Below are 12059 nucleotides of genomic sequence, written 5' to 3' on the forward strand. Positions count from 1 at the left end.
TATAAAATTAATATTCAGTCTGTTTAAGTAAACTTTTATTGAAAAATGGCCGAAAAATTATATTCATAATTTGCCGGCGATTTTACAGTTGAATAAATGCACCCTTTAATACCAATAGCTATCTTCCCTTTTAGAATATTAACTTAAAATACTTCTTTTATACCAATTTATAAAAATAATTGAATTAAATGCAACAACAAGTCTTTATGTACTTAGTTAATTTGTAAATATTTTTAAAAAGCTTCTTTCATTAATTACTATTTAAATATGGTCATAGAAACATCTTTGTCATTACAAAAACATAAGGTTGAATAAACCTTCAAAAGCTGAATAAATTATGTAAAAGCAATCGATAGAAGTTCTCTCATGATTTCACACCTCTAGTGACATAAAAAAGCTTTTTTAAATATCTTCATTTAACATAATTCTCTGCACATACTATTCTCCAAAAACCAAAAATAAAAGACGATTCGAAACTCGTAATAAAGATTACTTGTGGACGGATTAATTGTTCCCCTAATTCTTCACACTAAATGCTCTAGAGTAGGTCTAGGTCTACGAGACCGGGTCTGGTCTACAGACGCAGCCAGACTCGACGAGCACGTAGTCCTGACCGGTTAGCGTGACGGGACCTAATGGTAGTACCAGAAATAGGTAAGGCACGTACGTTTGAGAACACGTCCCTCGGACCATCGAACACTCACTTGATCTGAAATGATACAGAGAATTTAGAAGTGTTTATTGAAATTAAGTAACAAAACTTTCAACAATAGTTTGGGGACATAGCACTCATTCTCTAACGAAAATTGATTTGTAAGTAGAAACAAACAAATGTGTTTTGTGAAGAACCAAACCGTGAGGGATTGATAAAATCTAACAAGTATTGTGAAATATTTTTGTCTTAAATCCGTGATTCAATACTAGCTACGGAATTTTCTAGATTTTCGGAAGGTAGGTTTTAAATTAGGGACGATACATGTCAACATACTTATTTTACACATGACTGAGTCTCCCATTATCTTAATCTATATAAACTAAATACTAAAGTATATTCTGTGGCTTACGACGTAAAAATCATTAACTCTGGAACAATTCTCATTGATCATATACATAATACCTAAGCGGTAGAATGGAGCTTTCGACGCTTATAGTAAAGGCACTAATTTTGAATACAGTGTCAGCGGTATTTAAGAACAGCGTTTAGCAAAGGATCGCTTTTAACGTTGTCAACGTCTCAACGAATGAAAAGGTAAGAGACTATGCTAAGTGTTGTTCTTTTCAACGTATATTTCATGAATACTTACTCGCAAACCTCGAAGACGACCTGCTGCAGTAAATCTGGGAACTTCTGCACGATAGTGACTGGCTGACCCGACGTCAGTGACACGCCGTACATGGGGGCTGTAGTGTTGTACCGCGTCCTACAGAGGCGAGTGCCACCGCAAGAGTTTGTAGGTGCCGGCGATAATCCTGGCAGGTTTGTGGCACGACCTGAAATACAATTATATTATGGATATGGATGTTTATAAATAGGTACTATTAGTTGTAAGTGCTGAAAGGTAATTTTTCTCCGCATGATCCGGAAGTGCATGTGAATTGTTCCTTCCTCAGGCAGAAGAATAATCTAGCAAGGTTTCTCGCAATTACAGACGTAGATTATGGGCAATTAAAAAAAAGATCTTAATCTTTTCCGTGGTCTTATTCATGGCATAGAGAGTCTCTTATTTGTGACTTCTACTTGGGATAAAGAATCTATTCATTGTATAGATATATAATTAGAACGATCGTTTCAATAGCATCCTCAAAGTAGAGTAACTCGAGATCATATTGACACAGAAAAGTACTGTAAATGATACCCTATTGTTTACTAGATGTAGATTGACTGTGACAATGGGATGTTAATAAGATCACACCTCTCTTACGTTTACTAGTTTCCATTATTCTAGTGTTCATAATTTGTATGTAAAATCATTATTTGAAAGAAAATATCAAACGCGTATATCTTAAAATGTATGTTTCATTTTTTCGGCTACACTATAAAGTTACTTGATAGTAATAAGTAATTGTTTTCGATGATGTTTTTTTATTATTATTACTGTACTTTTTTTTTATTTTTGTTACTACTTAATATCTTCTACTTTTCAAAGTTGTTTAATTTTACTCCTTTTTATATAGCAATATTGTACCTGTGAATACTGTGAAGACTTTCTTTCTTTTTTTTGTAATTGTTGTGCACGTCTATAATTGATGTAAACACTAGTTTTAAGATTCGTGTAATGTTTATTTTTATGTTTGTGTTTATGTTGTTGATGTGCCTAAATAAATAAATAAAAATAAATAAATAAATGACCTTTGAACCAGTACTCAGAAAGTCTCAATAAGCCATTTCTATCATATTATTATACTTTCTCTACTTTAGACCTTGATTGAACCAAAAGGTCTACCACCCAAAATGTTTTCCATTCTCATCTGCAATTTCTGTTACAAAAATAAAAAGTACTAATTCACTCACCAGTTCTATTTCCACCTGAATGAACTCTGGCGCTCTCGGAATATCCGGCATGAGCATCAAGTAGTGCTCTCCTCATGATCGCAGGGTCCACTGTCCGCACCCCGCGACCCTGCCGTGACGACTGCCATGGTCCTGACTTCAACGCCCTGTTCACTAAATGCCTGGAAATTAAGAGAAAAATATTTAGCATTTTTGATTGAGCGAAATTTATTTATTGATGCAGTTTATCAGGACCCCAATTCTGCGATTTACAATGGCCGATGAATGAACTCATGGTCAATGCAATGAATTTTCAGTTGTTGTGTTGGCAAAATACTTAGAGTCAAATTTAATCCAATTGCCATTTTTTCATGGGTCATACTTAATAAATAGAGGAATTTGGGCCCTGAAGCCTGTTAAAAAAGCTGCTATTGTACAGCTAAAGAAGGTGAATATCTTTGTGTGTCTAGTCAAAACATATTTACTATTTGATGCATGCTTTTTAACATATCGCTTGTTTTGTAAATTCGATTGTTTTTCTGACTCTCATTGCTGTCTGTAATGGTTAGGATCTGAATTGGATGTTCTAGAGAATTTACTTTCTCCACGGCAAGACATATTGCTTTTGCCAATGGATTTCGTTTTCACGAGTAAAAGAAAAGAAGTGTAAATTAGTGACATGTTATAGATTTTAAGTGCTGAAAAACTTAATTTATAGTTTCCAGTCCACTGCGTAAGAAAAACGAACGAATGTGGCGACTAAAGTACTAATTGGCAACAAGCCTACGACTTCAACCGCTAGATGTCGCTAAACTAAGTAAAAAGCGTTCATTCTTACGTTTCGTTTCGGATGTGATCATAATTTTGTAATTACAATAAACGCAGAATATATTAGGGACACTGTAATGGTGAGCGAACAAAGATGAGCAGTGGGAAAGTTCTCACGTACAAAATACAAGTGCATTAGTGTTAACGGAGCTTTGCTTGTTAACTTCGCATATTACCTTCGTGTCAAACTGTTTTTTTGCGTTCATTGTTTCCGTTTGATGTCTTTACAATATAATTTATTACTGTCAACCTGAATGCTTTGTTCTTGTACTGGGCTCTCCGCTATTAAACTTTTTGGAGAAAAATCCTACAAGTTTCTGACGTTTTTGTAAAACACTTTAGTACCTACTAGTAAATTTTCGTGACTTGTTGGTTAGAACCTATTGACAAATATCGAACCATTTTTAGTAAAAAAAAGGTTTCCGTTCTTCGTGATGGTTATTTAAAAGATAGTAGTAATGACCTTTAAATATTAATAAATTGAATCATACATTCTCGCGAACAATTATCATTGTGATCTCTATAAAGATGCCTATTGTAAGTTTGACCAGGTAAACAGGGTCATCAGTACAATTTGAGCCTCTGCCCTGCTTCGATAAATATCTACACAAACAAATATGTTCAAGTATCAAAGTACTGTTTTTATTTTAGTATAGGCATAGTAACCGCTTTCAAATCAACCTCATTATAATAAAAACACCCGTTACACCAAATATTTCTTTAAACTTGTCATGTCTCTATACTTGTATGATTTAGTTTGAAAACGATGACGACCGAATAACTATTATTTTTTATTTATGAAATATTAAAAAAGAATATTAATTACAAATATTTTAAATTTTGTATCAAAGAGGTTACATGATTAATTAATACACAGTTACAAAAAGATACCTATGCTATCAGTTCTTTATCTTCATCGACATTCTCGTCATCACTATCAGCCTCTTCTTTAATTAAATCGCTAGGTAATGTCACCGACTCTTCTTCTTTCACTTCTTTCGGAGCAACAGGCCCTTTGTTCTCTAATACTGCTATTAAATCCTGTTCCGTTGAAATATCATCGCATATATTTTTCGGAAAAACGCTTGCTATACCTCTTCTCGGATCCGAACCAAAGACCATCTGACAAGGCGTTCTACATAATGCCTCGTGGAAAACAGTGTTGAAGTCGTGCTGTACGTATTTCAATCCTTGATACCACTTAGTATTGAGTGAAGTGATCAACCAGTCATTTAACTTTTTCAATATATCCTCATTAGATTTACCCTTAAAATCACTTTTGTTGAAAAGTTTCTCAGAGGGAATCACTTTTATTTCCTCGTGTAAGTCTGCTATTTGTGTACAAATAGGTTTTATTAGGTCTAAACCATTTTTTGATTGCAATATGTTTGGGGCTCCGTATTCTAAGAATATTGTAAGCAGAGCTTCCACCGCGTCTTCTACATTTAATTCCTTCATCGGTTTCAAATGAATGTATTTATTGGTTAAATTTCTATAAATCATTAAATATTTATAGTCTGCGCCTAATTCAGTAGTCACACCGAGTATGTCCACTTGGCCGCGTGAATACAGCTCTGGATATTTGTATGTGGATATAGGTATAGGTGCAGGTATGTCTCTTATTACCTCTTCAGTTTCCATTTCTGATTTTACAGTCGTTGGCGAACCTTCGGAAATAGGATCCGCCGGAATGCAAAAATCCTCCTCCGGAGTTTCATGTAATGGACTAAAACCAGGTTTTTCTCCTGGTCTTCCACGTTTATAAATAGTTTTGTTCTTACAAGATTTGCACATTGATAAATATACTAAAACACTTTCTGCAGTTATGTTTTTGTATTTTTGTTTTAACTCATCCCTCATGCGAGTGCGGCCGCCATGGTTTAACATAATATGATACTTTTTAATAATGTCGTACATTTCATCCATCGGCACCATCATTTGCCGCTTTTTGTTACCGGGTGTAGGAAGAGTGAACAGTTTGTCTCCATCCGTCGTTCGAATAACTTCAAATTTCTTTAAACGATGATAATCCGAGGACGTCTTTTTCAACGTTGTTTTTGCCGCCTTTATTCTCGCGACAAGGTAGTTATATTTCTCTCGCGCCAGTAACACAGAATTAAGTCCTCTTTTGTTTTTGTACACTTGATACAATTTCCGGTAAAATTCATCTCTATCAACATCTTCAGTGTCACTATTTTCAGTATCTGATGAATTTGACTCATAATCGTCCATTTTATAAATAGAAAATTTACACAATTAGAACAACTTTACAAGTACTTTCATAAAAAAACTAGTAATAATAAAACCCGCCGCGGTTTTCGGTATTTACACTGACTGGGGAGAGCACGAAATAGCAAGATGGCGGGCACGTCAATATTCCAATCCCCGAAGTTGTCCGACCGGAGCCGGGCAAAACCGAACGAAACTCGGTCTTTCTCTAGCATACATATTCAACTTCATAGCGCCCGGATGAAGTGCACTTTACCAATTATTTAACCGGTTGCATAGTAAAACAGCCGTTTTATGTTATTCCTACTTATTAAAACTTATTTAATGGTCATTTCTAATTGTCTGTCTTACGCTCGATATCAAAATTGGCCGATAAACGTTTGTTTAAACATCTGTTTGGTACCGTGGACTATTGCATATATATTATGAAGTGAATCTGTAGCTAGAAATGGGTTAGATATGTGGGTTAATATTAAACGGTAGTTGATAAGCCGGCAAACATGCAATAAACTTCATAGAGCACAACAAAAGGACTACGGTTTATCAATAGTTTCGTTATTTTCTCAGCATATGTGGGAAGGACATAATAATGTTTACTTCAAATTACACAAATATGTTTAATTGTTTCAAAAAGTATTATTCTTTGCGTCATTTCTATTATAGCTTAGTAATAATATAAATATATGATTATAATTACTACAACTATTTACAAAACATTATTAGGTTGACAGGTATGGAATGTATGGATAATAATATCGAATTCAAAAGATCACTCCTATTTTAAACGATTTTTTAATTGAGTAAGCTATTGTGGCTATGCCACAGGTGTATTCTTATTCTCGTAGCCATTAGGTCCTTTTTAAGGTTCCAGAAGAAAAATGTGTGAAAACCTATACTAAGGCACCGCGCCGGCGTCTGTCCCTCGGTCCGTTTGGCACAAGGCTCATGAACCGTGATTGCTAGATAGTTTTTTTTTTTGTAAGGATACTTTAGTCTTGACTGTAAAATTAAGGGTACGCAACTTATGAAGGTTTTTGCCGGTTCTTTTCCAAAGGAATAACATTTTATGAGAACCGTGCTCCCGCAGTCATAATTATTTTATAAGTGCGTGAAAAACGTTAAACTTGAGAGTAAAACATTTTTATTTCTCAATGGTTAATTATTAAGGGCAAAATCACACATTAAAGTGTAAGCAAAAAAAATACCTATCTACATTATCAGTTTTTATGTAACAAGTAAGAGCTATGCTTTATATTTTAAAAGGAAATATTGTCTGAAGATTTTGGTTAGGTAGGCCTTAAACTAGCACTTCGCGTCAGTAATCACACGTCACTTTTGAAAACGCATTCTGTACACGCACCGCGAAAAAGAAAGTGATTTTATATGAGGTTTTAGTGGCGATTGATCGCAGGTTGTTTGTGTGAGTACAAATTATTCAAACACCTAATCACAGTCATGGCGGCAAAACTTTCTGTCATAATAAGATTATTTATTGTTAAACACCGTAAACGTTTTCTATTTAAGTACATAATTTGGGGGTTTAATGTTAAGTTTATACTTAATTATACCTATATTTTACATAATAATATACATTATCATTAAACGTAATATATTTTTTATATTTAGTTTTTTTGTATTTATACTACCTACTGTTTTAATATTATGATACGTACCTAATATCTAGCTAAAATACATACATATAATAAAATACATAAATACATACATACATATCCATACATAATATTAAAAACACTGCAAAATTGGTTCTTAATAAAAATTAATCGTGGGACGAACTTTGCTAAACTAAACATCAATTTATTAGCTGGTGCTGCTTGCTGATGCGAAATAAAACAATATCCAAAAAAATCATAGACAACAGTTCAGCATTTTTGTATCTTATACCATTTAAAATTGAAAAACCGTAATCTAAAAACCGATAGTAAATTTACCTGGGGTATGCAGCTCCGTCCGGTCCTGGACAATCTGTTCCTTGTAATGCATCACCCCACGTGTATTTTAATCTTGGACCGCAGTCGGCTACAACGCAGCATGCGATAAATGCCTGGAATATACATAAAAATAAATATCAGAGTGCGAAATCCATATGTGAAAGAAGGTTTTGAAAAATGAGGTGGGTATTTTATAGTATAACTAGCTGACCCAGCAAACGTTGCTTTGCCTAATAAATTATTTCTAGTTTTACGTATTTTAAACGCGACATTATAAAAAAAATAAAAACAAACCATTTCGGCCAAAAAAATTTTTTTTGCGTTTCAAGTAGTTCGTAGTAGTTAGTATCACTTAGGGGTATGAAAAATAGATGTTCTATTCTCAGACCTACTGAATAAGCATATAATATTTGGTAAAAATCGGTTAAGCCGATTCGGAGGAGTACGGTAACTAACATCGTGACACGGGAATTTTATATATTAGAAGATAGAAGGTAATATGAATTCCGCGTTTTGGTTTGATTTTTTGCACAATTAAAACTTGATTAAACGTGCATTTTAAAACTAAAGAATATACAATATTATTATTTTCATGTAATACCTACAGGAAATCAAGACGCTATATAAATAAAATATGATTGGCCGCACGAATTCATCGGTGGCGCGTGAGTTGCTGTCAGGGCGGTATGTGTGTCGTGGCCGAATGACACAGATCCCGCTGCCTCGAACCATCTTTGACAAACAAAACCAGTCCTTTTTCTTGTCTAATTCTATTGGATAGCTATCGCAGGAACGGTTTATTGCTAGATTGTCGCGAACCGATAGTTGGAAAATAATATTCGTTTGAATCTAGCCTCAACCTTTTTTGATTAAAGGTTTAATTGAGTTGATGGAAGTGTTTACTTGTTAATGTTTCTTGTAGTGTCATAAAGAACTATTGAAATTTACTAATTCGATAATCTACGAGTATCGAGAGTAGCATTAAAGTGACACAGTAAACATTAAGTAGTCAAATAAGCTCATTATCGTATCATTAAGCTCTTGAAATTCCAAGTACAGTATCTGCAGTTAATTTCATTTCACTGGAAATGAAAGGGTAGCGTAGTTATGTGCGGTGAATCGAAAAGTCCCTCAAGAAGAAAGTGTCAGTGTCATATTTCTAGGTCATATGTGAGTAACATGTCATTGAACTCACTTCGTATAACAGGCTATAGTATCAGGTGTATATATTGTCTAATTTAGCTGTCATGAGAATAAACTATAGCTGTCAAGAGTGAAACTTCACATAAAGTAGTTACCATATGTGAAGCTATAAAGTAAATACTTAAGTATCTGTTATGTTGGAAGAAATTTATTTACGATGCACTTAGTGTTTTGCTCCAAGTATAGGGGAAGGTGGGGTAAGACGGGGACCTTAAGGTATTTCATAAATAAAACCCATCTTTTTTAATTGCACAACGTAGGAACTTTTATTAATTAAATAATCAGTCTTTCTTCTTTTAATAACAATCAGTCAAAACAAAAAAAAAATAAGTTCTTCTCATAAAAATATAAACTTTTAAAAAATAACTGAATCACCCCATCTTACCCCACCTATAGGGTAAGATGGGGTATACCCCTGGGGTAAGATGGGGTATAGACTATTTAAGCGCCGTCATCTTCACAAACCGGGCAGATATGTTCAGCTTCGTCATCGCTGTCTTCCACTCCTGCACAGACACAATGCGCTCACTTGCCTCAAGTACGATAAGTGATACAAGTATGATAATCGGAATACAAGCCGCGACAGTATAGACATTCTGTATCTTCTTCTTCTGTGCCTTTTCGCTTTTTCGGTTTTTCAAGTTCTCTTTATTGTTATTTTTGTCATTTACTTTTTGTTTGTTACATGTGGTTTTAGTTTCTACCTATTTTAGTTTTCCTCTCATTCTTTTTTATATAGAAAAGCAGTAATAATAGCTGCTTTTCCCCTTCTTCGAACTTGTCTTGGTCTTTTTTCGGCGAATCGCGAATAAGGCATTAACTTTTTCGGGCTAACCAGATGGAATGCATCATTATCTATATAATCATTTACTGTTGCCTGCTTGAGACATGAGGTTGAAGCAGTTGGTGGAGGTGGAGAGTTTGCTAAATGATTTACGGCGGTGTAGCCATTTAAGCATCAGGAAATGACAACATTACTGTTTTTGGAACTGTACTATAAAAAAATAGTTAATGTTGAATGCAATCTCAATACAAACTGAATAACAACTCAGCGGATAAGATCGGGTACCTACCCCGTCTTGCCCCACATAAGTGTCCCATCTTTCCCAAACTGGACTTAAAAGTTGTATTGAATTTTTAGAGGTTATAAATCAAAAGAAACCGGCATGAATTAATGAGTTTACAATAGTAAAATAAATACAAATTAACAAAAAAAATATGTCACACATTATGTTTATCATACATTATAACAGTCATGCACTTTATATGCTTCAATAATTAGATAAAACCACTTCAAATTTTAAAAATGTACTTACCATGAAGAATCGTGCGCTCCTTCGAACAAACTTTTTGCGACTCTAACAAGTACTGATAAATACGACTAGATGGCGTCAAAATAACTTTTCAATTAATACTGTATTATATATTTTTGGAGGGTCCCCATCTTACCTCGCTACCCCGTCTTACCCCACCTTCCCATATGCCCCTGTCGTTTAGGCGAAACTCAACGTAAGACGACGACGGCCAGACATTAATGAAATTCCTTGCCTGTCCTTTGGGATGCTACAGGTCTGGCTAAATAATATCAATGAATTGCATCAGTTTCTTTCGTTAGTTTATAATTCAAGTAACACCGTTTCCTTTGATGCAATAAGTACCTGTTCTCTTGGGATCAATTACTTACTCATAGTTATCAATATGTGCACTGAAAGTCTCAGCGGACATTAGGAATTGATCAAGAGTGAAATTTGAATAAAGAAAAAGTAGCGAAAGTGTTCATCGGTCTCTGGGGTCCATTGTAATGGAGAACACGTTTTTGCACGACATTTTGAGACTCGATTTCCGAGCAGTAACGATTATTGTCATAGTAAAACGTTTAGTTTGGGAAGTATACCGCGGGACCGCGAAAGCTTCAATACTTTCTTTGCATGTTTATGGCATTAAGTTTCACTGTTTGTTTTGGCACGTTATCAAATGGTAGTTACAACGATGTGCTGACGCTTTTATATTTACTTGACACACAACTTTCTACTATGTCAGCTAAGTTTACTGCTTTCTGTGTACAGAAAAGCTCGGTAACGGCAAGTTTGTACATACCATGCGTTATCTGAATGAAGCATTTTTCGTTTTAAGTATACACTGATTTTTGTGTCTTGTTAAAGATAACTCTACGAATAACGATACTTTAAATAGTTTACAGTTGACTTCGGTGTCCCACTTACTGAGACTACTTTTTCTCCTAGTGACAAGGATGTAGAAAGAAACAGTTTAATAGAACAGCCATGTACCGCCTCAAGAATCTTGTTCATTTGAATAAATCGTTAAGCTCCAATGTTAATCAACTTATGGTCACGATGCGTATAAAGCTAATAGTTCTACGTGCATGAAGGCCTATAATTTACTCGTAAAGATAGTTATTAAGCTTAAGTGCTGGAAAGAGGTTTACTGTAGACATAGTGATGTTCGTTAACACAAGACTTGCGACTTCCTTTTGCGGATATTAACCGTGTCTCTAAGATATAGAACATGATGTCGGTCAGCAACCTTCAACTAATGATACGTTAATGCGCTTAGACAGCGAATGGGTGCCGTGGGTAACAGTAAAATAAAGATAACTTCACCCACTATTTTATACTTTTTTTACCCATCTCCTGAGCGCTTGCTCGCTCTAAATGCATTGGCAATGAGTCAGTCAACCATTCAGTATATTATGACTTATGTTTAGTGCTCTTTGCGAAGTAACACTTAAACATAAATATATTTGTAAACCTATAACGTGTTTTCAGAACAGCAAAATAAACGTATTTTCTTAGAGTATAACGAAAAATATTGATAAATACATTTTTTTTACATTTTGCACGACTTATTACATTAAGATTTAAGAATTATACCAAATAAATTTAGATCAGTATACAAGTTTCTAAAACCATACATGAGCGGTACAGTTTGATAAGGAATAATCGATAGAATTGGAAATCGTGAATGGTCTCTCATAGCAAGTTGTACCTAATCGTATGTTTATAATGTATTTACAGTAAAATTTATTAAAAAGCGTAGTACTTACTTGTTTTTTTTTTTTAATAAATGCTCTAGTCATAAATAGATAATTTTAATGTTTATTTACTTACCAAATTAATATAAATAGATAAACTTCTTGAACACATTTTACTAATTAAACTGTGATTATTAACTATTAAATAATAATAATTAAACAGTGCGACACACTATACGCGGATTATTTTTCGAATGTGAAGAAGATACATTCGCGTGAATGGAAGGGCGTGCGGTCGACGCACTGCCCGCGCAGACAACAAGTGGTGTTCATTATAACGGGAGTTCAGCCGGGAGTCCTCAGAGCG

The 12059-nt window shown here is 34.4% G+C and overlaps 2 protein-coding genes across 2 annotated transcripts; both read right to left on the reverse strand.

The window, feature by feature from the left end:
- Positions 1-383: 383 nt before the first annotated feature.
- Positions 384-12011, reverse strand: LOC113495212. The gene is made up of 5 exons (XM_026873833.1): positions 11829-12011; positions 7498-7610; positions 2513-2673; positions 1305-1491; positions 384-709 (listed from the first exon to the last, which is right to left on the reverse strand). The coding sequence occupies exons 1-5, from the start codon at positions 11862-11864 to the stop codon at positions 556-558; spliced, it is 651 nt and encodes a 216-aa protein (XP_026729634.1). The 5' UTR covers positions 11865-12011; the 3' UTR covers positions 384-555.
- LOC113495211 (SCAN domain-containing protein 3-like) lies at positions 4115-5864 on the reverse strand. Its single transcript, XM_026873832.1, has one exon. It carries the CDS (start codon positions 5549-5551, stop codon positions 4211-4213), a length of 1341 nt encoding a protein of 446 aa, XP_026729633.1. The 5' UTR covers positions 5552-5864; the 3' UTR covers positions 4115-4210.
- Positions 12012-12059: the final 48 nt, after the last annotated feature.

The sequence above is a fragment of the Trichoplusia ni genome, chromosome 6 (genome assembly GCF_003590095.1).
Source record: "Trichoplusia ni isolate ovarian cell line Hi5 chromosome 6, tn1, whole genome shotgun sequence".
Taxonomy (NCBI): domain Eukaryota; kingdom Metazoa; phylum Arthropoda; class Insecta; order Lepidoptera; family Noctuidae; genus Trichoplusia; species Trichoplusia ni.

Bases quoted from the DNA above. Each gene is read 5' to 3' on its own strand.
- LOC113495211 (XM_026873832.1), bottom strand. From the start codon at position 5,551: ATGGACGATTATGAGTCAAATTCATCAGATACTGAAAATAGTGACACT.
- LOC113495212 (XM_026873833.1), bottom strand. From the start codon at position 11,864: ATGTGTTCAAGAAGTTTATCTATTTATATTAATTTG. The intron at 2,674-7,497 runs GTAAATTTACTA...CTTAATTTCCAG, and splicing joins GACGGAGCTGCATACCCCAG to GCATTTAGTGAACAGGGCGT. The intron at 1,492-2,512 runs GTGAGTGAATTA...ATTGTATTTCAG, and splicing joins TTCAGGTGGAAATAGAACTG to GTCGTGCCACAAACCTGCCA.